This window comes from Taudactylus pleione, unplaced genomic scaffold (assembly GCF_031769625.1).
Source record: "Taudactylus pleione unplaced genomic scaffold, aTauple2 ptg000174l, whole genome shotgun sequence".
NCBI classification, from domain to species: domain Eukaryota; kingdom Metazoa; phylum Chordata; class Amphibia; order Anura; family Myobatrachidae; genus Taudactylus; species Taudactylus pleione.
This window is the reverse complement of record NW_028284576.1, coordinates 3,203,884-3,225,337: the sequence shown is the minus strand read 5'-3', so window position 1 is coordinate 3,225,337 and position 21,454 is coordinate 3,203,884. Positions and strand designations below refer to the sequence as shown.

Sequence of the window (21,454 nt, the reverse complement as noted above, 5' to 3'; positions counted from 1 at the left end):
GCACCAATAAACATGGGGCATAATAGTATAAAAGTTTTGAACCTATTTACTGTATCATTCTATTAATGCAGCAGATATCATTAATATCTCCCGTATGCAGTGCTTAAAGTGGTCCTAGAGAAGTGGTGGAACTCACCCCCCCCCCTCAGTGCAATGTCAATACAGGGATTAAAAGGGGCGTGGGCTCAAAAGAAAGGGGCGTGGTCACTTAATAGTATTCCCAATACAAATTACACCACACAGTAGCACACTCTTGATTCACATTACACCACATAGTGTCTCTTATTCATGTATGACAAACAGCAGTGCCCCCTTTTACACAACGCCCACATTTGTGCCCCTTATACACAATGCTTACCGTAGTAGTGCCCCTTATACAATGCCCACAGTAGTAGTGCCCCTTATATAATGCCCACAGCAGTAGTGCCCCTTACATATAATTCCCACTATAGTGGTGCCCCTTATGCAGTGCCCACAGTGGTAGTGCCCCTTATGCAGAGTCTGCAGTAGTGATAGTGCCCCTTATGCAGTGCCCTCAGTAGTGGTACCCCTTATGCAGTGCCCCCAGTAGTGGTAGTGCCCATTATGAAGTGCCCACAGTGGTAGTGCCCCTTATGCAGTGCCCACAGTGGTAGTGCCCCTAATGCAGAGCCCACAGTAGTGGTGCCCCTTATGCAGCGCCCCCTATGAAATACCCGCATTAGTAATCCGCCTGTAATAGTGCCCCCAATAGTAGTGCCCCTTGTAGTAATGCCCACTGCAGTAAGTGCCCCCAGTAGTAATGCTCCTCTTTAGTAATGCCTCCAGTAGTAGTGCCCCTAGTAATGCCCCCAGTAGTAGTGCCCCCTGAGTAATGCCCCCTGTAGTAATGTACCCTATTGTGAAGCCGCTTATACAACAACCACAAAAAAAGGATTACTTACCTTAAGCCCCGCTCCCGCATCCGCTGCCATCTAGTCTACCTGGTTGCTTCTCATTCAGAACTCTGAGAGAGACGTCATGACTGCACACAGTGGAACCTGGAAGCCGGACCTCATGAGTGAGCTCCAGCCTCCGGCTGGCGCTGCGGGGAGGGAGGTGGCCGCTCGCTGGTAACAAAATATCAGTAGGCGCCCAGCAAATGGAGCCTCCCTGCGGCACCAGGGTTAGGTCCGTCTCCAAATGAGAAGTGACGGAACACAGTTCTGCCCCGTTCTGGCCCACTTTAACCCCTGCCCGTGTGCCACGTCTGGGAACATTGTAGTTTTCCAATTTATCAATTTCTGGGGGCCTGATTCAGCAAGGATCTCAACTGCGATTACGCATGCAATCGGCCGAATGTTGCGTTCTGTGCATGTGTATGCATTGCAGTGTCTGTGTGCAAACACTCCACTGCGATCAGCAGTCACTACGCAGACCCATCACAGAGTGATTGACAGGTAGTACCGTTTGGGGGGTGGTCGGTGAAATGCAGGCGTGCCAGTGTATTTGCACGCCGTTACAGGGGTGTGAATAAATTATCCACTGCGATGCCACATGCGTGCGAAAAGGTTAGCAATTCCTGAGTACAGTCAGAGCTTGTGCAAGTGTGCATGAGGCTGCGATGGTACTCCATGTTACCGATGGTTTTGCAGTCTTGCTAAGTATTACGGATGTGCGTCCTTATGTAGTGCTCTGGCGGCATAGCGATCGCAGAGGATTAGCATATCTTCGCAGTGAGACTACGTGCGTAATCGTTATTGCATTTGCAGTTGCGATCCATACTGAATGAGGCCCAGGATACCAGACCCTCCAACATGACCCCTTCCATCCGGTACAAATTTCTCTGCTCCTGGACTTCCTTCTTAATGGATGATTGCAGACACCTGTGCTGAAACACCTGTCTCATCTACTAACTAATTCAACACAGGTGTCTGCAATCATTAATTAGGTGGGAAGTCCAGGAGCAGAGCGATTTGTAGCGGGTGGAACGGGACATGTTGGAGGGTAGGGAATACCTCAGAACTTTAAACCCTCCAACACATACTTAACTACTTTTTTATCTCTCTTCCCGAGAGAAGCAGGAGGGTGGCGGCGGGGGCGGGGCCTGATGATTTGCATAATGAAGCCCCGCCCCCTTGGGGTAAATTGCCACGATTCGCCCAAATTTAAACTGGGTGGGGCCAATTGATGCGATTAATGAAGAATTGTGTAATTAAGCCCCTCCCCCTACACGGAGACCCACGATCGCTGCGGAATTGTTCCCCATTCTGCCTACTTCACTAGGAAGTGGGCAGAAATGCGGGAGAAATGCCTATCCTTCCGGGGGTGCGGGGGGTTACCCGAAAAATCTGGAGCCTCCCACGAATTCCGGGAGGGTAGGCATGTATGCTCCAACATGATCCCTTCCACCAGGTACAATATGTTTAGCTCCTGGACTTCCCACTTAGGACTTTTCGCCGTCATTGCTGGTTGTGGGTGCAAAAAAGTATCACGCAAGTCCCCGCTTATCCCCGTATTCAATTCCAAATCGGCATAAACGGGACCTGGCGAAACTGAAATCGTCAAAAAGTTCTGTCAGTTTTGGAGAAATCAGCCTGACACCCCCCAAAAGATGCTCTGACCTGGGGGATCACTGTGGGTACCCCCGAATAGCCCTGCTAAAGGTATTTGGAGTTTTTAAAAGGTCTCAATAGGCGCTATTTAGCGTCTTTCAGCAAGTGGTGAAGAATAGCATTTTGCAGCTTTCTTGGGGAAAAATAAGTATTCCCATCAAATTTGGGGTACATGAAAATGGGGGCCAGCATATTTTAAAGTTGCTAAAGTCAAGCATTAAAAAGCGCCAAAAACGCACCTTCAGCAAACACCTGCAATCCCAAAATACACCTCCCCCATATTTGCAGACCCCCCAAAGGCTATTTTGCTAGTTTTTTAATTTTAACCCCCACTTTGATTTTTTTTCGCCCATTATGTCAAAGTGCTTTTTAGGGTGTCCTTTGTGTATTTTTTTGCATTTTTTTTACACAATTTGCGTCAAGGTGGGTGTACAAAGGGTACAGGGTGGTTCCGCACCTCTGCACCCCAAAACCCCAAATCTGCACTTTTTTCCGCTGGGTATTCATAGGCAAAACTTTTTCGCCTATTACATGGCATTGCGTTTTTGCATCGGCAAAAAGACGCTGAAATTGAATACAGGTTTAAATGAAATCGGCGAAAATTACGTCATCGGCGAAAATGTTTTGTTAAAACGGCTTTTCGTCGCTAGTTGAATGCGGCCTTTAATGTATGATTGCATTCACTTGTGTTGAAACACCTTTCTCATTAATTAACTAGTTCAACACAGGTGACGGCAGTCATAAAGTAAGAGGGAAATCTAGGAGCCGAGCTTTCTGTATCTGATAGAAGGGGTCATTTTGGAGGGTCTGGACCTTGGCTATGGGAACAAACAGATGGCATTAGCCCGCTGCACCCCACTCCTCCTTATACGAAATGGGTCTGGATTGCAAAGTGCCCTTGTAGTGTGCACCCATGACATAAGGTCACGCATTGTGCTGTAACATTGCCGGGATGGTGAAAGCGTCGCTGGAAGGCTTCACCAGGACCGCTGCTTCACGGAACCGGAGAAATGGGAAACTGTAGCGATTGTTTGACAAGTAACTCAGCCTAATCGCATTGCTTTATATATAGACTTCATAAGGCTACAGCAGTACTTTCACTGAGATCTAATGCACCTTTTTTCTTTCTGCTTATTGACATTATTCAAAACAAACACCCTAATTACAGCCCAGAATATACTGCGGATAGACGCTCCAAAATGACACCACTTATATTTCATATGAAGTATGATCACTGCTGGCTGATGGATCATTCAAGAATTCTAAGTTCTCAAACTCGGTTCTCAGGACCCCAAACAGTGCATGTTTTCCAGGTCACCTCACAGAATCGCAAGTGAAATAATTATCTCCACCTGTGAACCTTTTAAAATGTGTCAGTGAGTAATGACTACACCTGTGCTCCTGCTGGGTGACCTGGAAAATGTGAACTGTGTAGGGTCCTGAGGACCGAGTATGAGAACCACTGCTCTAAGCTTTTCATTTATTAAGGAATGTGCTACCTGCAAGTGACGCACGGCAATATCAGCAGGGACATCTCTTTCCTATTGTTCAACAAGCAGATCATGTAAGACAGGGCCGTAACTAGGGTAGTGCGGCCGGTGCCATGACACAGGGCACCGCAGGGCAGGGAGAGCTGTTTGGGCCTGTTGCTTTTCTGTTAATTATCATTCTCACTTGTAGCTTCCTCTTATTTTATCCCCAGCATCTCCTGACCTCCCCTATCTCTTCCCTGGCCCTTCCCCCATGAGACCATGGCCCTTTTTCAGGTGTGTTACCTCCCTATTTAAAAAAATAGGGGGGGGCAATGCTCTTTCTGGCACAGAGCATCAAAAAGTCTAGTTACTGCCCTGATGTAAGATACTTTATCTGATTTCTCCTGTATAACGTTCAATGTGAAATAGAAAATAACCATTTTGGCATGCACAGTGTTAACTGATTAAAAAAATATATATACTTCACCTGCAGATTAGAGACTATTCACAGGTGCGTTAATTATCTGTATGGAGGTAAAGCGCAGACAATCTGGTGCTTTGCTCCCTGGGGTCATTTTAATTTGGTGCTGGTGTAGAAAAGAAAATGACCTCCTCAGGGGCCAGAACTCTGTGTCTGTGTGTCCATAACGGGGATTTGCATTGTAGTGTCACACAAGCTCACAATGTGCAGGGACGTGCAAATGTAATCATGGTGAGTTACCTTTTGTTTTCTAGCTTGATGGTGTAAACCTTAATACTATTATACATAGTGTACTGCAGACTGCATCTAAAGGCCCCCATACATCAGCAATTGATTGCAGCAATCGTGCAATCTGCAATCGATTGTGTATAAAAATCTTTCCCTTTTTCAATCGATTGTAGATTGCAGAATTGCCACAATCGATTGAAAAAGGGAAAGATTTTCATACACAATCGATTGCAAATTGCACGATTGCTGCAATCAATTGCTGATGTATGGGGGGCCTTAACTCCAGGAACAGGTCAGAGTGTTCTAGCAGAGCAGCGGGGAGAGGCTGAGGATTACTACAGAGAACACTTATTTTGGTCATAATTATGTTGCAGAATGTTTGTAAGGTTTTTTTTAAAGATTTTTTCCCTGAAAAACGTCCCTTTATCGGAGCTGACCAAGAGAGCCGTACAATCCCTCTCTGGTGATTGCAGTTTTTACTATCTGTTTTTATTATCAGGATTTTAAAATGTAATATTTATTACATAGCAGAAAATTGCACTATAACCTAGGTCAGTAAAAAATGTGATGAGGCGTTAGAGGGATCTGCTCGGCAGTCAATTTTTATTACATTACATCTTTGGCTAGTATAGTATTAAAATAAGTATTGGAAACAGTAGTAGTAGAGTGTGACCTGTAGGAGGCATCTATCCAGCAGCACATTTTATTACATTACAACTTTGACAAATCTAGTATTGGACACAATTGTGAGTGTGACATATTGGGTCAAATCGCCGGACTACTGTATGTGAAAATATAAAGTTGCAGAAGTTTATAAATCTTTTGCTTTTTAGTAGAAATGTGTTTATTTGTGACAGATTGAAGGTCGTGGCGACCTGGCGTTTTTTACTTGCCATTCCGCGCTGTGGGAATGAGTAATTAAGGATGGCTATTGCGATCGCAGCTCTGTAATTGCACTCAGGTCTGCTGCGAAAATATGCTAATGATTACTATCGTAATGCTGTCGCACTGCCAGCATCTCGCATCCGTAATTCCTTGCAGTCCTGCGTACACATTGGAAACATCGAGTACCATCGGCCCCTCACGCACATTAACAGCAGCCCTGACCTTACTCAGAAATTGCTAACCTTGTTTCCGCGCAGGCTGCGTATGCCGTCGCAGTGGCTCATTTAGGCACGCCCATGTAACGGCGTTCATACGGACAGGCACGCCGGTGTTTCTCCAACCGCTCCCCCTTTACCACCCCCCAAACGCTGACTACCTGTCACTCATTCTGCCATGGCTTACTGTGCTCTGCGTAATCGCAGTGCGATCGTAGTGTAGCCTTTGCGCACTGAGATGCATGCACAGTACGCAACAATCGGCCAACTGTGTATGCTGTTGCAGTTGCGATCTGTAATCAATCAGGTCCCGTATTTGTAGATTGGGATATTACTGGCTGGGACAAATTATGAATTTCCAAATGCTTTTTATTTTCTTTAGCAAATGAACTTGCTGCAATAACCCTGAGATGCTTTATTTCACATTACTGTATGGGAGCTGCACGTGTTTAAAGGTCCTACAAAATACGTATTCACTTGCATAATACACAAAAGGATCTGATTCTGAGTTGGGAGCAAAGCAACTAGGGCATAAGGCCCCCACATATCAGAAAATCACAATTGAACAATTTGAAGATTTATTGCCCGATTTTAGGATTTCCCAATCCAGCAATCTGCGCCCATACATTACAGATCTTTTTCAGTGATTTGCAGATCGATTGCAGCAAACACAGATCTGCCAATCTTGAAAGGCCCATCCTTTTATTGGTAACGGTCTGCAAATCTGCTGATCGTGTCCAGACACTAGCAATCTACAGCCCCAATCCATCTGTGATATCTAAAGGCCCCCATACATCAGCAATCGATTGTGGCAATTCTGCAATTTGCAATCGATTGTGTATAAAAATCTGCAATGTATAGTATGGGCTTCACAGATCGCAGATTGCAACCAAAAAGTGATTGGAATTGTTACATCAGATTGTCCAACATGTTGGATGACCGGAAAGATCGGAGGGGGCCCCGCACGGGGTGTGCACATGGGCCCCCTCCTCTTAAGACGCCCCTGCTTTGCTGGAATGTGGGTTAGATGGGTAGAATGGTGCCAGGTTTGGACATGTCTCCCAACAATTTTCCCTTCCATGGGCCGTATCCAATTAGCGGTGAAAACAGCCTTTTTGACAAAAAGAATGGCAAACAGGCATAAATGGAGAAAAAAAACTGGAAAAAAGACCACGTAAGTGGAAGGAAAACTCAAAGTTTTTGGCATTTGCTCCCAAGAACAAGCGCCATCTTCAGATGGCGTTTGTTCTTGAAACCCCGCTCTTTCCTATTGGAAGGAGTTCAGAGGATGCGAAGAGGGATCCAAGCGGATCCCTCCGCCGCCTCCTCACCAGCTCGACGGCAGCTTTGCGCATACGTGACCCGAGGTTACACGTGCGAAGACGTGGAGCAGGTAAGTAACACAGCTACAGAAGTAGCCACGATATTAACCACAGGGACAACTGCTTTTCGGAGCAGCTGCCCCCTGACCGGAGTAATGATGAATTGCTCCGGTGTCACTTTTCCCCCGCTGCGAGTTGTATATTTAAGTATCCCTCACAGCGAGTTCAATACTTCATCATCGGAGGCCATGCGGCCTTCGATGATGACTAGGCCCCTTAGAGAGATAAAGGTGGTCACTTTTTAATAACTGACTTTTTTTTAGGTGCAAAAGTTTCCAGGGGGAAAAAAATTGATTAGGAAATTAAGGACTGTTGGCAACTGTTTTACTGTACCCAGAGTAAGCGGTATCCGGTGTAAAGATCTACAGTAAAAAGGTAGACAATGTCTTGATAGACATTAGATGTTAGACAGGCAATAGGTCGACAGGGACAAAAGGTCGACACACTAAAGGTCGACATGTAAGATGGTCGACATGTACAAATGGTCAACATGAAAATGGGCAACACGTGATTAAAAAAAAAAATTAGGGTTAGGCACAGGCACTAGAAGGGACGGTTAGGGTCAGGCATCTACCCTGTCGGTTAGGGTTAGGCACCAAGGGAAGCGTTAGCGTGAAGATTAGTCTTGGGAAAAAAAAAAAAAAAAATGAGTTGACAATTTTCATTTTGACTTTTTGACCCGGTCAATTTATACCTGTTGACCTTCTTACATGTCTACTTTTAGTGTGTCAACCTTTTGTCCCTGTTGACCTATTGCCTGTCTAACATCTGGGGGTAAATTTACTAAAGTGAGTGTTTAGAAGTGAATTTTAGAAGTGATGTTGCCCATAGCAACCAATCAGATTCTACTTAACATTTAACTAGCACCTCCTACAAGATAATAGCTAGAATCTGATTGGTTGCTATGGGCAATATCACTTTTAAAACTCGCTTCTAAAAACTCTCACTTTAGTAAATTTCCCCCCTGGTGTTTATCTAGACATTGTCTACCATTTTACTGTAGATCTTTCAATCTATAACTGAGTAAGCCTATTCTAGCTGCTGGATTTAATGTCCTCACACTCCCCCCAAAAAATATGAAACATTGTTGCAAAAAAATAAGAGACTTCTTTAAAAAAAATATATAATGTAGTAAATTCCTTCCAAAAATTTATAAAGTTTCTTTTTCATATATCCCGTTTTTGAATCTGGCTGTGTTTATGCTTGTGTTTTTAGCCTAAAATAGATACCTTTAATGGACTAATGTTTTGTACACACTGAGACGACGTATCTGTCAGCAGACTAATCCACTGTCCGAGTGGCAAATTGGCAAGTGTTCATAGCTTACCAATCGGCTGCTTGATATGTCTGGGCTGACATCATAACTGGGTGGGCTATTAACAGGGCCGGCTCCAGGGCTAATAGCGCCCTGTGCCGGTAGAGTGCTCTGCACAGCGCGCAACCAAAATTGGGGGCATGACCTAATTACCATAGGCCATGCCTCCTTACGTGACGTTATCTGAGGGGCGTGCCCGCATGGCACGCCTCCAAATAGCGTCAGGCTGGGCGGAGCCTCACTAGCTGGGCTTCCCCCAGCCCTCTCACTGCACTGAATGGATGCCGCGTGCAGCAGGTCCCGGCACAGCTGCAGCGGTGGGGGTCCCCAACCCCCTGATCTGACCACCCGTGGGCCACTTCGTCCCATGTGTGAACCAGCGGGACAGCTCTGTCCCCCGCTGAAATCGGGATGCTGGCGTAGGATGCGCCCTCTATGGGTGGCACCATGTTCGACCGCTCAGGTCGAACACCCTTAGAGCCGGCCTTTACTTTGCCTGCCCAGTTGAAATATCAGTGTCGGCGGTTACGGCAGCCAGGGTCTCCTGACACAACGACTTGGTTCACAGACCTTATTGGGTGAATGCACTCCCGATATATCGTTCGTCGATTGAATAAACAATGTATGTACTGTTATTTCTGTACCCAGCATTAAAGCAGATCATTTGAGCTGAAATCTCCACCAGCTTCTTACATTTATTCTAATTCAGCATTATTCGTATTTATGGTTTTTCTTCAACTTTAACTAAAATATTCCTGTGGTTTTCTTTATTTTGTGCTGTTGTGTCCCCTCAGGTGTTACACGTATCTCGCTTAAACATTGTTTATTGAGAACGTGACCGTATTATAGAATGGCGAGGTGGCAACAGTTGTCTTTTTACACAACTCCGTCTTTATGGAAATGCTGTGACCGATTCTCCGCCTACTGAGGCGCCCACTTGACACTGGCGGTATTCCATTGGCACAATATTGTTGTACCTACCCTATGGCGGGTACAAATTCGGCGTCTGAGCATGGCCGCCAGTGGGGTTTTTTGTCTTTTATTGTATCATTGGCCATCACGGCTGCTTACGGGATACACTCTGCAATATCCAACATTATTATCTGATATCCGCTGCAATATCACAGGGTGTATATATGGGCCGCTCTCCTTTTTAAAAATATATATTTCTACTCATCGTAACTTTGTTAGATTTGATTGAATTTTTAAACATGAAATGCCGCAGATTGGCAGGACGGCTCTCACCGGCTCCAGATTCGGTGTGAATAATTATAGCCGGCATGTCAGTGTGGATGTTTGCAATTGACTTAGGTCTGATAGATTATAGCTATAAAATACAGGAAGCCTTTCTGAATTCAGCAGTATCTCTCCATGGGGAGAGCAGCTCCGCTTTTCCCTCTCTAGGCAACTGGAGTTTCAAAATTACTGTTTATCACAAAGCCCAGAGGAAATATGTGAACTTGTTACGTTTAACCCCTTGGAGCGTCAGGCGTTTTCCCTGATATTGTCTTGTGGCTTTCTTTTTAGAATATGGGCACTAGCTGCCTTTACAAAGTGCATGGAAAATACAGTATTACGTATTTTGTCTCTCTCTTTTTTTAATTGTTTTCAGGGTTCCGATGTTTTTTTTCGTTAATAAATAATATATATTACGGACGGGTGGAAGGATTTGTATGTAATAACGCTGGCCATTTACAGTGAGGACATGTTCATGCAATCGCCAATACTGTATACATATATAGACCGAGGGAGAGCAGCCCATGTGCCCCGTAAAGCCGTATTGGTGGGGCATTGCGCAAATAGCGGACAATGGTGATCTTCGCCTATGTTTATTATTATTTATGGTGCTGCCGATGTCTCTGATCCCTCCTCAATTCCCCTTACAGTGAAGTGGACAACGCTGTACCCCATAGTCACGGTGGGGGGTAATTAGTGACTTGTACAATGGTAAAACTGATGTCTGCAGACAATTGCCCCCTTTGTCATGCGTTCCTGGAGTGGACTTGCCTTTGCAGTCACTGCTTGGTACTGAGCTTCTGTCTCCGCTCTCTCTCATCCAATATTCCGAAGTGGTCTTCCATCCCCAATTTCCCGACTTGTATGGCACTTCATTTGTTCATATTAAATCTATCATGTAATTGACTTTTTTTTTTTTTTTGTCCTGCTATGTGTTAATAACCTTTCAGAGCTTGGTGCATCCAGAAAATGTGGACCAAATCCATCTACAAGGCATTCATTAGAAGATTAAAAAGGACAGGCCCCGATATTGATCTATGTGATATACCACTAATAACTTTATTTAATATCTTCCATGTAATAGAGAAAAAAATAAGTGGCTTAAGAAGTTTACAGCCTAATGCTCTGAAGTCGCCTTTGAGGAGCTTATATCTACTACTAACTTTGTTATCAGTATGGCTTTTTTTTTTTTTTTTACAGCACCTCCCAATAATCTATTGATCCGATCCATAATAAGCACCCGGTGGACTGAAAATGGTTTCATTTTCACGTTCCTGATAACCGATGACACCGTCTGCCCTCCTGATAATAATTGATTGTCCTTTCCCCAGAACCTGTCTGGTCTACACTACACTCCTGTTCCCACCTGAGCTGCAGCTGCTTTTCCGCTGGTTACTAAGTGACGTAACCTTTTATTCCAGTCTAAAAACAGACATTCACACGATCATCATAATATGGGGGAGATGTATCAAAGTTTGGAGAGTGATAAAGTGGAGCAGTCGCCCATAGCAACCAGCAGCCTCTGTCATTTCAAAGACTGTGCTAGAACAATGACAGTTATGGTGTGTACACATGGAACGATAAAAATGAACGATAACTATATCGTTCAGATCGTTAATTTATTTGTGCCTTCCAATCCTCAAACGACCAGCAATGTGGTATGGACGATAACTATATCGACCATCATCCGTGCATGCAGGCCAACCTGGGTGATATCGTCCAGGTTACACTGGCCCGTCGTTGGTGGGTTGGCGGTGTGCTGGATGAACGATATGGATTATCCACCACACCGGGAAGGTGCAGGGAGAGCTGACTGATTGTACCGTGTGTACGCACCATTAGAAGCTGATTGTTGCTTATGGGCAACTTCTCCACTTCATCGCTCTCCAAGGTTTGATGTATCTACCTCTATATGACTTACTTATTGGTGTGCGAGTCTGATTAGGAATAACCTCTATGGCAATCTTCCCTCATCCCCTCTGACTCTTCAATGTCTCTGTAGTCTTCTACAGTGTCTCAACTCCTCTTCCCACTCCTCCATATATATTAAGAGGCAGGCTGCAGGGAATGTGGAGATTTTTCCATTGGCACCTTTTGGCTCCTGTTGATGGCAATGCCACCATAGCCAGCTATGGCGGAGAAGCAATATGGGCACTTGCTGATCTTTTTGTTGCTTAACATATACAGTAGTAACATACAAAATAGAGGTTTTGTACACAGCACTCAACCTGTGTAGAGTGTATTGTGTGTTAGTAGTGTTCTTAGGTGGTGTGTGATGTGGGGTGTAAATACCACAGGATGCTATTTTTATTGATGGTTAAACAGAGACCTAGTGCTCCTACATTCAGTATAGGACCATGATGTAGTGACTGATGTGGGTGTGTTGCACCTCTGTGGTGTGCATATCGTTAGTTCTTGGGGTAGTTGTCCGGGAGGTAAGCTGGCTCCGTTAGGGAGCCTCTTTCCGTAGTCTACTTTGCAGCCACGTTTCCCTATGTCCACTTATAGTGTGACAACTGAAGGTGGGTGGTTGTAGGGATGTGTGAGGCTCCTTTTTTAGGGTGCTTCTCTCCGTATTAAACCTGTGGTGGTGCAACAGCCCAGTATTGTGGACACTGCGCTTTGGATGTGGCGATGTTCTGCTCGGTGCACTTATCGATAAGTGGGTGCAGCTGTGTAGTGATGTCAAGCGAGTCCACTTTTCCCCTGGGGGCATCATTGCTAGAGACTCTTGCAGCAGTTCCTCCTGATCCTCCACGGTCCTCCTTGACATATGTAGGTTTAGTCTTTGAGGGCACTTGCAGACCGGGATCAATGCTGCTTAGTGTGTTTGTAGATGGTGGCATGCCATGTAATTTGTCCAACGCATTTCAGCCAATCATGGCATTTGTGTTGGGAGGAGGTGGACTAAATACTGAGGCTGACCAATCAGGTTGATGTGGGTGTGTAATGCTGGCTGTTGGGAGGAGGTGGGCTCAAAACCTAGGCTGATCAGATGGCTCGCTAAATGGTGCAATCTAAGGATGGTGCTATGGTTATTTCCCAGTCCTGGCGCTGCCTCTAGACCACAGGTTCTCAAACTCTGTCCTCAGGACCCCAAACAGTCCATGTTTTCCAGGTCTCCACACAGGATTACAAGTGAAATAATTAGCTCCACCTGTGGACCTTTTTAAAATGTGTCAGTGAGTAATGAAGACACCTGTGCACCTGCTGGATGACCTGGTAAACGTGAACTGTTTGGGGGTCCCGAAGACCGAGGTTGGCTACCACTGCTCTAGACCATCACTGCCCATGTGCTGTCAGAATGAGATATCACGGTTTTGTGAGATCTACTGGATGTTATCTGGACACACCCAAACTTCCGGGATCTGAGGCGATCCAAGCCAAAACCTTGAGATCCCACTGTCTGATCTTGTACTTTTGGCTCGGGCGCCAATTTGAAAAGTCCCATTGAAATCAATGGGCAGACCGTTTATTGTCTGAGAGAGCTGGATGTCACTGCTCTCTGCAAATCAGCGCTTCCCCATAGAATTCAGTGGGGTGAATGGACGCAAGATGGTGGCCCCCATCACATCATGGACACCACCACCCACACTGTCGACACCCCTGAACTGCCAACACTTCCGTGCTGAGGACCATGCTGGCACTCCTTCACCGCCGGCACCCCTGCACTGCCGTCACCGCCGGCGCACCATTGGTGTGTCCAACCTGCACTGCGACCCACATTGTATCCATCCCGCACTTTATCCAACCCACACTGTAACCTGCACTGTATCCATTCCAAACCATAGGTACAGTACTCTGTTTTTATGGTTGGGGACATTTTGGAGAACTGCTCAACAAAAAGGCTGATTGATCACATTACCAATTTGTAAAACCTTTTTAAACAGAAATAACTGCCGTGTGTTTGTGCCGCTGCTCTGTTTCTTAGTTTACCCAGCCAGTCTTTGGCCTATATTGGTGAACAATATTGTCAGCTGTGACATGTTCAAAATTGAGTGGAAATGACTGTAAATTAATGTGTTTGAGGTTAATAATACAAAAAAAGCCCAAATTATGTGATTTTTAGATTTTTATTTTTTTTGGTCAATTTTTGTCAAAAATCCCAAACCAGTCACAACATTTTGGCAAAACCAGCAAAAATGGTCCAGCGCACAACTCTACCTGCCACTTATCTGTAAGTCAAACACGTTTGCCTCTTATAGGCCTTCAGACCCCTCTTCCTCCTCCTGCCTCTTTATATGCCATCAGACCATTCTTCCTCCTCCTGCCTCTTTATATGCCATCAGACCATTCTTCCTCCTCCTGCCTCTTTATATGCCCTCAGACCCCTCTTCCTCCTCCTGCCTCTTACATGCCCTCAGACCCCTATTCCTCCTGCCTCTTATATGCCATCAGACCCCTCTTCCTCCTCCTGCCTCTTTATATGCCATCAGACCCTTCTTCCTCCTCCTGCCTCTCTATATGCTATAAGAGAGCCACCACTATTCCTTCCCTCACTTATATCCTCATTTCCTCCCCACTGTCTACAATGGCACCAATCCCTTGGATAATGCTGCCCTGCTGCGTATCTGGATATTATAACTGCTAATTTAGAAATGTATATAAACCTTGTCCATCTCCTGCACTGTTCTGTAATGTAAGTCACCTTTTTTTTTCTTGTTTTGTGAATGTTCTGTTTCTGTACTTTGTAAGGCACTGCGGACACCTTGTGATGCCATATAAAGCATAATAATAAGCCCTCAGAGCATATCTTTTATGCCATCTGCTTCATATGTCCCTTTAAATTCCATCGGAGAACCCCAACATGCACCTTGATTGTCATCTGACTGCCCCACATGCACTTTTGCTATCATTCCTAGTAACACCACAACTACAATTCAGACAGACGAGGGTCTGATCCCAATGCGATCTGTGCTTGCACTGCAGGCTCTTTGAGCGGCGAGGGTGACTAGCTCCACCACCATGAACTAGCAGACTGCAGAGCACCCTGTGATACCCTCGGAAGGGATAAGGGGGAAAAATGATGTACATGGCCCACCTAGGTCTACTAAGACTCTGTACTGTGGACAGGTGTCCTTATTTCTGTGCTGTCTGGAATAATACCAGACGTGTGGCAACCCGACGTCAACACAAAAAAAGTATTTGAACTATGCAATAAAATATTACTGTAGTGTTGATGTTTCGCTTTTTAGACTCTGAAGTTTTTTTTTTTTCTTTTAAGTGATTTGATCCTTGTAAGACGATGCTGAAACCTCGTATAGCAAAGCAAAGGAATATAAACAAATGTGAACGTGCAACATTACATAACGCCAACTTCTACATTTAAATGAGTCTCCTGCCAGCTCCATTGATGCAGCATGTAATATTCCTTTTACCTGGTATTACAGTATTGTTTTATTATAATTTAACTTTCGTATAATGTACTCCATTAGCCAAATGGCTATTTTGCAGCAAGAACAGTAACTAATCACGAGCCAGTTAAAACTATTTCCAACCAAAGTTCCAACAGCAGTAAGCGCCAAATTCATACATGGTAGTAGAGAAATTGAATTAGCCTGAATGACTCTGGCTGTCTGGGGGGGTGTCCATTGCTACGTTACACACAAGAAGTCTTTGGGTGGTTCCACACACTTACCAGGTCATTTGAAATATTTGTCTGGACAGCACAGTGGTGATGTGATTTCCTTTTTGCCTCATGGGACTGAGGTCTTGGGTTCAATTTCTGATCAAGACCTTATCTGTGTGCACTTTGTATGTTCTTCTCGTGCTTGGAGGTGGACTGGCCAGCTGGCACATGCCAGGCTCAATCGCCCAGCCCAAAACCCTGGCTGAGCAGCTCTGCCTCCCGGCACTCTGTTTGGCTGGCATGCTGAGAGACTGAGATGGGCTGTGAGGGCACACCCATCTGAGGCATAGCCATGCCCCTTTTTTCGCACGCGTGGACAAATGGATGCCGGAGCTGATTTACAGCCCCAGTCCCTCCCTGCTGGTGTTGGATGGGTTTCCTCTGGGTGCTCCAGTTACATTCCAAAAACATAATGGTAGATTGTTTGGTTTCTGCCGACAAAAATGAACCCTGGTATATGTTTTGTGGCAGTAAATATAGATTGCAAGCTCCACTGTGGAAGGGACTGATGTTAATAGTGTGTAAAACTAGCACATATATTTATAAACACTCTAGAGTTTTAGGGGCCTATTCATTAAGCTGGACGGATCCCCGATAATTACCATTCTATTTAGCCGTGCGCGCTGGAGCCATTCATCATGGCTCCGGCGCGGAGACAGCTGATTAGAAAGTCGTCTGTCTCCACAAATCCTTTCACTGCTCATTTCATAGTAGTGAAAACTAGCTGGGCTGTGCTAGTGCTCCTGCGTGAACTAGGGTACAAATCCCGGCGATGGAGCTGGGCAATGGCGGAGGGATCTTCGCAACTTGGTACTGTGCGCGGGAATAAATGGCATCTAAAGAAGGTGAGGGTTCCCGCAGTCTAACACTAAAAATACAGTATTACATTTTCTGAGCTTGATGACGTTAGGTCCTCGTACTAGTGCATGAGGACAGCGGGCAGGGATCGGTGCTGAAAGGTAACCTATCCATGATAGCGCCTGCTTTACCTGTATGATGAATGGCTCCGATACTTAATTTATACAAAAGTAGGTTATTGTTAATTTTTACCTGCTTTTGTATAAAATTATATAACAATGATGATGAATAGACCTCTTAATACACTAGTGGTAGGTGACTGGTGTATCTCCAGCTGGAAAGTCACTGATTGCGTATATCTCTGATTATTAGAGGTTAGAATTCTAGCTGAATATTCCACCATTCAGGATATTTACATCTTATTACAAAGTGGTTCTATTTGAAGTTCCCACTGAAACTGATTTAGACACATTAAACGTAGTTGCCTTTGTTAAATGATTTTGCATTTTTATTTGTAACAATACATTTTATATACAGGTTTTACACCATTTCAATCATTTACCTGGCATGGTCTCAGGGGATGTGACCTGAATCCAGATTGGCGCTCTCTAATCCAGTCTCCGCTCTGCATAATTGTGGGGTGGAAGCGTAATGCCACTAGGGGGGTCACTATTGGTGCAGGGAGTGTGCTGAGTAGGTTAATGCTCCACTAAGATGTATTGCCACTGGTGTAGGGAGGGAGGGCGCAGTGCCACAATGGGTATCTATAGACACTGGTGGATGGGGTACACTGCCACTGGTGGTATCTGTTGCCACCGGGGAGTGGGGGTGATGATACAATGGGAAACATAGACCGTGATAAAGTGATATTACAGATCCGTTGTTGCCAGTAAGAAACCAGGACAGAAATAATCTGTTATATGTATATTATTGGTCTCTGCCCCTATTTATTTATTTTTTTAATTTATTATTTTTTTTCCTTGTTTTTAAATTTTGATATCTGAGAGTAATAAATGGGTCATACTATAATTATTTTCATTTTCCAAATGTTTTTTTTTTTCCTTTCCACCCTTTTAACCCAAAGGGAACTAAATAGGACCATTGTGTACAAACCGAAGAGAGACCCAGCCCCTGTAATGTATAATCCAGCCAAAGCTGCGTCATCCTTCAGCATCCACGGAGGTGGATGAAACACTTCAGTTTTTTTTATTTCCTGCGTGTGATGAACAAACTGCGCTGAGTTGTGTGGTTCCTAAAGAGAAGATACAGTGTTACCACCTAGGATATCCTGTACCACTCGGCCCTTGTAGGCTGAATCTGGTTGTGCCGGTGCAGTGTGTGCTGACAGACTGAGTCACTGGGTAGCGCTGAGGATGTGGGTTTAGTTTGCCGTTGTGTTGTGCTGTAACTACTATTGCCAGTCTTGCAGGACATAATGTGCTCTGGAGTAAAGATAAATACAGAGAGGAGAGGGCTACGGGTGACATCAGGGGGTATGTAATCGGGAAGCCTGCGGACCTAATCCCGACAGCCGGCTTCCCGACTGCTTTATCCCGGTGAGGGTTAAATGACAGGCGTCTAATTCTAGATGCCTGTCATTTTACTGACGCCGGGAGAACGGCGCCCGGCATCCCGATCAAACTGTTGGCGGGCGCTGCTGCGGACAGCCGCGGGGAAGAGAGGGTTAGGTTTAGGACTCCCGGGGGAACTTGGGGTTAGGCACCCCCCCAGGAGGTTAGGGTTAGGCTAGGGGGAGGGAGGGTTAGCATTAAGCACCCCCCCAGGGGATTTGGGTTTAGGCGGCGGGGAAGGGGGGGGGTAGGTTTAGGCACCCCTAAGGAGGGTTGGGGGGGTTAGGTTAGTTGATACTTGGGGACGATCGGGATTTTCAGCCGCGTTGGCCTGCCGCTGTCGGGATTTGAACCGCCGGACTTGTGTCCGGCGGTAATTCATATGTATTCCGATCAGGGGATGTAAAGAGCGTGAAACCTGTGATATCTTTTAGTATTCTGCAACACGCACACACGTGGGATAATGCAAAGCTGAATCCAAGTCTGCCATAATTACACCCGTATTGCGTGCTGTGTAATTAGATCCCCAATTCATTGCGCGGACAGGGAAAATTGCGTATGGTCAGCCATATGCCGAGTTGAATATTTGACCGTGCCATCTCCATCCTTAGCCTTGGTATCCTTGCTATCATTATGGTCAGTGCGCTACTACACAAGCCGTACGCTTGATATAGAAGATATGTCGGTTTTCAGACGCATCTTGGTGTACGCTGAACTTTGCATACGTCTCAGTTGTAACAAGCCGTCTACCCGCCTTAACTAAGCTTAGCCTTGCCACAAGTGGAGGGGTGACAGGATAGCGCACAATGGGGCATCACCCCATGCTTGCTGGCATTGATATTCTCTCTGGTGGGTGAAGCCCGGAGAGGAGAAACAGCTGACCGCTGATGGGGCGAGACTGGGGGCTTCCTGTTAAGCCAAATTGCTGGTCTATGAAGAGGGGGCGGGGACCAAAATGACCTTCTCATAGCATCCCGTCATATTGGTCTCTCCCCATGGACTCTCGAACTGCGGCATTAAGATCCATCCTCAAAACCAAATTGCGTTTAACCGTGCATCATCGCCAGGGTGTTTCTCTAATACTATTTTAATAAACTCTGAATGGAAATGTTGAGAACTCGAGTAAAACAAAGCTAAACAAATTTAATAGTTTTTCATACAGTTATACAGGCGGAAAATGACTGAGGGCCTCATTTATAAACGAGTTTTATACCTCCAAAACTAGTGATCAAACTTGTTGCGTCTGATAAATGTGCTCCAGCCAATCTGCTCCCACCTGGCATTTTTCAGACAGATGACAGATGGGAGCTGATTGGCTGGAGCACCATCACATGCAGCGAGTTTTATCCCTCGTTGTGAATGATAAAACTTGTTGATAAATGAGGCCCTGAATTAAAAAAAAAAAAAAAAAAAAAAAAAAAAACTCTTGCTGAAAATAAAATGTGCAACGGAATCCCATGGAATGGGCTAAGCAATCGCATTTGTTTCTCTTTGCCATTAGGGGTACTGTATAAACATTTGTATAGTCTTCTCGCAACATTATTTGAGTAATATGGGAAAAAAATAATAATTTTGGCTTTCCATTGCTCGCAAAGAAATTTTTGCTCTAACTTACCGATCAGTGTCTACAAAGGATATGAAGTCCTAAGCCCTATTTGATGAACTACAAATCCCAGTTACTTTTCATCCTGTCAGTAAAAATTGGACTAATGTACTGTACACCACATTTTAACTTTTTTTGCTGTATACTCTTTGGTATATGTCTCTGTGCTATCTAAATGTAAGCAGTCTCTTTATTAAAATGCAGAGAACTATAACTATAATATATGAATGTTGACGGAATTTATCAATATATTGTCGCAGCGGAGAGATGCTCGTCAATACCGGCCCAGAGCATTAACCGTTACCTTAGACGCCAGTATAACAGATAAGCGCGTGTCTGTGACCTGGTTAGGCTTCTTCTAACTTCACAGCGGGGCACAACCCTGTTATTGCTGGAGGTGCCCAGTACTAATAGTAAGGTGACCTATACACTATAGGACAAACCATGTGATGGTTTTATTTTATTATTTATTTTTTTTTTTTTTGCTTTGTTCGACATGAATTCAAAGCAACAAATGGTTTGTAAACCTTTTACCACCTTGCCTGGAAACCTATAAAGAAGGCTTTAACAGTGGCCGCAGTTGCATTATCCACTACTCTGTGTCGCCGCCGTTGGGGGGGAGGATCATCTCCTTCGGCTGACGCAGATTTCCTTGCGCCTCTTTCATCTGCGGCAGCCGGCTTACGTGACCCTACGGGTCACTTAGCCGGCCGACGTTCTCGCAGATTATCCAGTGCTGCGTTGTACAACGCAGCTCGGATAAGTAATGGTGCCTCCTGCTGTATTACCATAATTGCAAGGACATAATTGCAGAAGCAGCTTACGTGCAGCTTTGCAATTCCGTCCTAAGCTGAATCGGACTCTCAGACAGTATTTACCTTGGATGCAAAAATAATACATTTATCAGGACAGTTGAAGGTATTGTAGCATGATTTCTCCACACACCGTTTTCTTGTTTTGTTTTTTTGTTCCGTACAATTTTTAATTGGCTCCATCGTTGAACATATATAAAACAGATGAAGCTGATTTTTTTTTTATATATATATATATATATATATATATATATTATAAAGCCCTTTTATATAAACCCGTTTTGCATCACATAAGTTGTAGCAAGACTTTCTTGTATGCCCACAATCTGCAAAAAATTACACACCACCCACACACACACCTCAGCCCCGTTACCCTCCAATCTCTGCATTCATTTTAGCTACAGAAAAGCGAACCTCTCCTCCTGTTCCCACAATAAAATTGCTATTAAGCAGTCAAACAACTGCATCATCAGCCCATGGTTGCTCCTGTCGTAAACGTGCTGTGATTAATGGTTATTGGCAAAAATTCCTCAAAGACACAAACGCTAAAGATTCCTTCAGGTTTTTTTTATTGATTTCTTTTTTTTTTTTTTTTCTTTTAATGCATTTACAATTCTCCCAGTTTGTGAAACCCAAGATAATGTTACCTCTATCACCTGCATTATGCCTTGCGCCATCTAATATCCACCTCATTGTTTTCCAATATTACGCTACTGTAGAGTTTTTAATATCGTATACCCCTCCACCCCCCAGCAAAGCGGTCACACTAAGAAATAGTGGAAGTTGGAAATACTGTAGGTAATATTATCAGAACGAAGGGTCACCATAGGTTACACGGCATATTATTTGTACGCCCGCTTAAAACAATCCAGCTCCCAACGTTATTATTCTCCCTGTCATCACTAAAGAAACCCGCCGGGGAACTTAACACACAAGATCAGGTGCTGATGCCTTTTAAACCCCCCTCCCCCACCTTTATCATTATTATTTTTTTATTTTGATATTCTCAGCCGTGTGGTCGGAGATACTGACTGGAGTAGAGGTGTGTTTTGTCTTTCCACTGTGACGCCTCCAACAACGGGAGTGATTTGTAAGGCATTTCTGATAGGTATCACTCCCAAGTGATCTCGCAGACATCTGACAGATGGCGTCCCTTATCTCATTCAGCCACCGACGCTCCGCTGTAGCCGAGACGCACTGAATCATCTTTTTTTATTGGGTGATCTGTCTAAATTTTTCCCTTCGGCCTATGGT

At 44.8% G+C, this 21,454-nt stretch overlaps 1 protein-coding gene across 3 annotated transcripts in view; it reads left to right on the top strand.

Annotated features, from left to right (window-relative positions):
- Nucleotides 1-21,454, top strand: part of DIAPH2 (diaphanous related formin 2) — a 1,301,891-nt gene that overhangs the window by 9,303 nt on the left and 1,271,134 nt on the right. The window contains exon 1 of one of the 3 annotated variants that reach the window (XM_088475575.1): nucleotides 4,570-4,757. The exons of the other annotated variants lie outside the window; for them this stretch is intronic. Within the exon in view, the coding sequence (XP_088331701.1) occupies nucleotides 4,650-4,757 (108 nt within the window). The 5' untranslated portion in view covers nucleotides 4,570-4,649. Of the gene's footprint in view, nucleotides 1-4,569; nucleotides 4,758-21,454 lie in introns of those variants that run through there. 3 annotated transcript variants of the gene reach the window in all.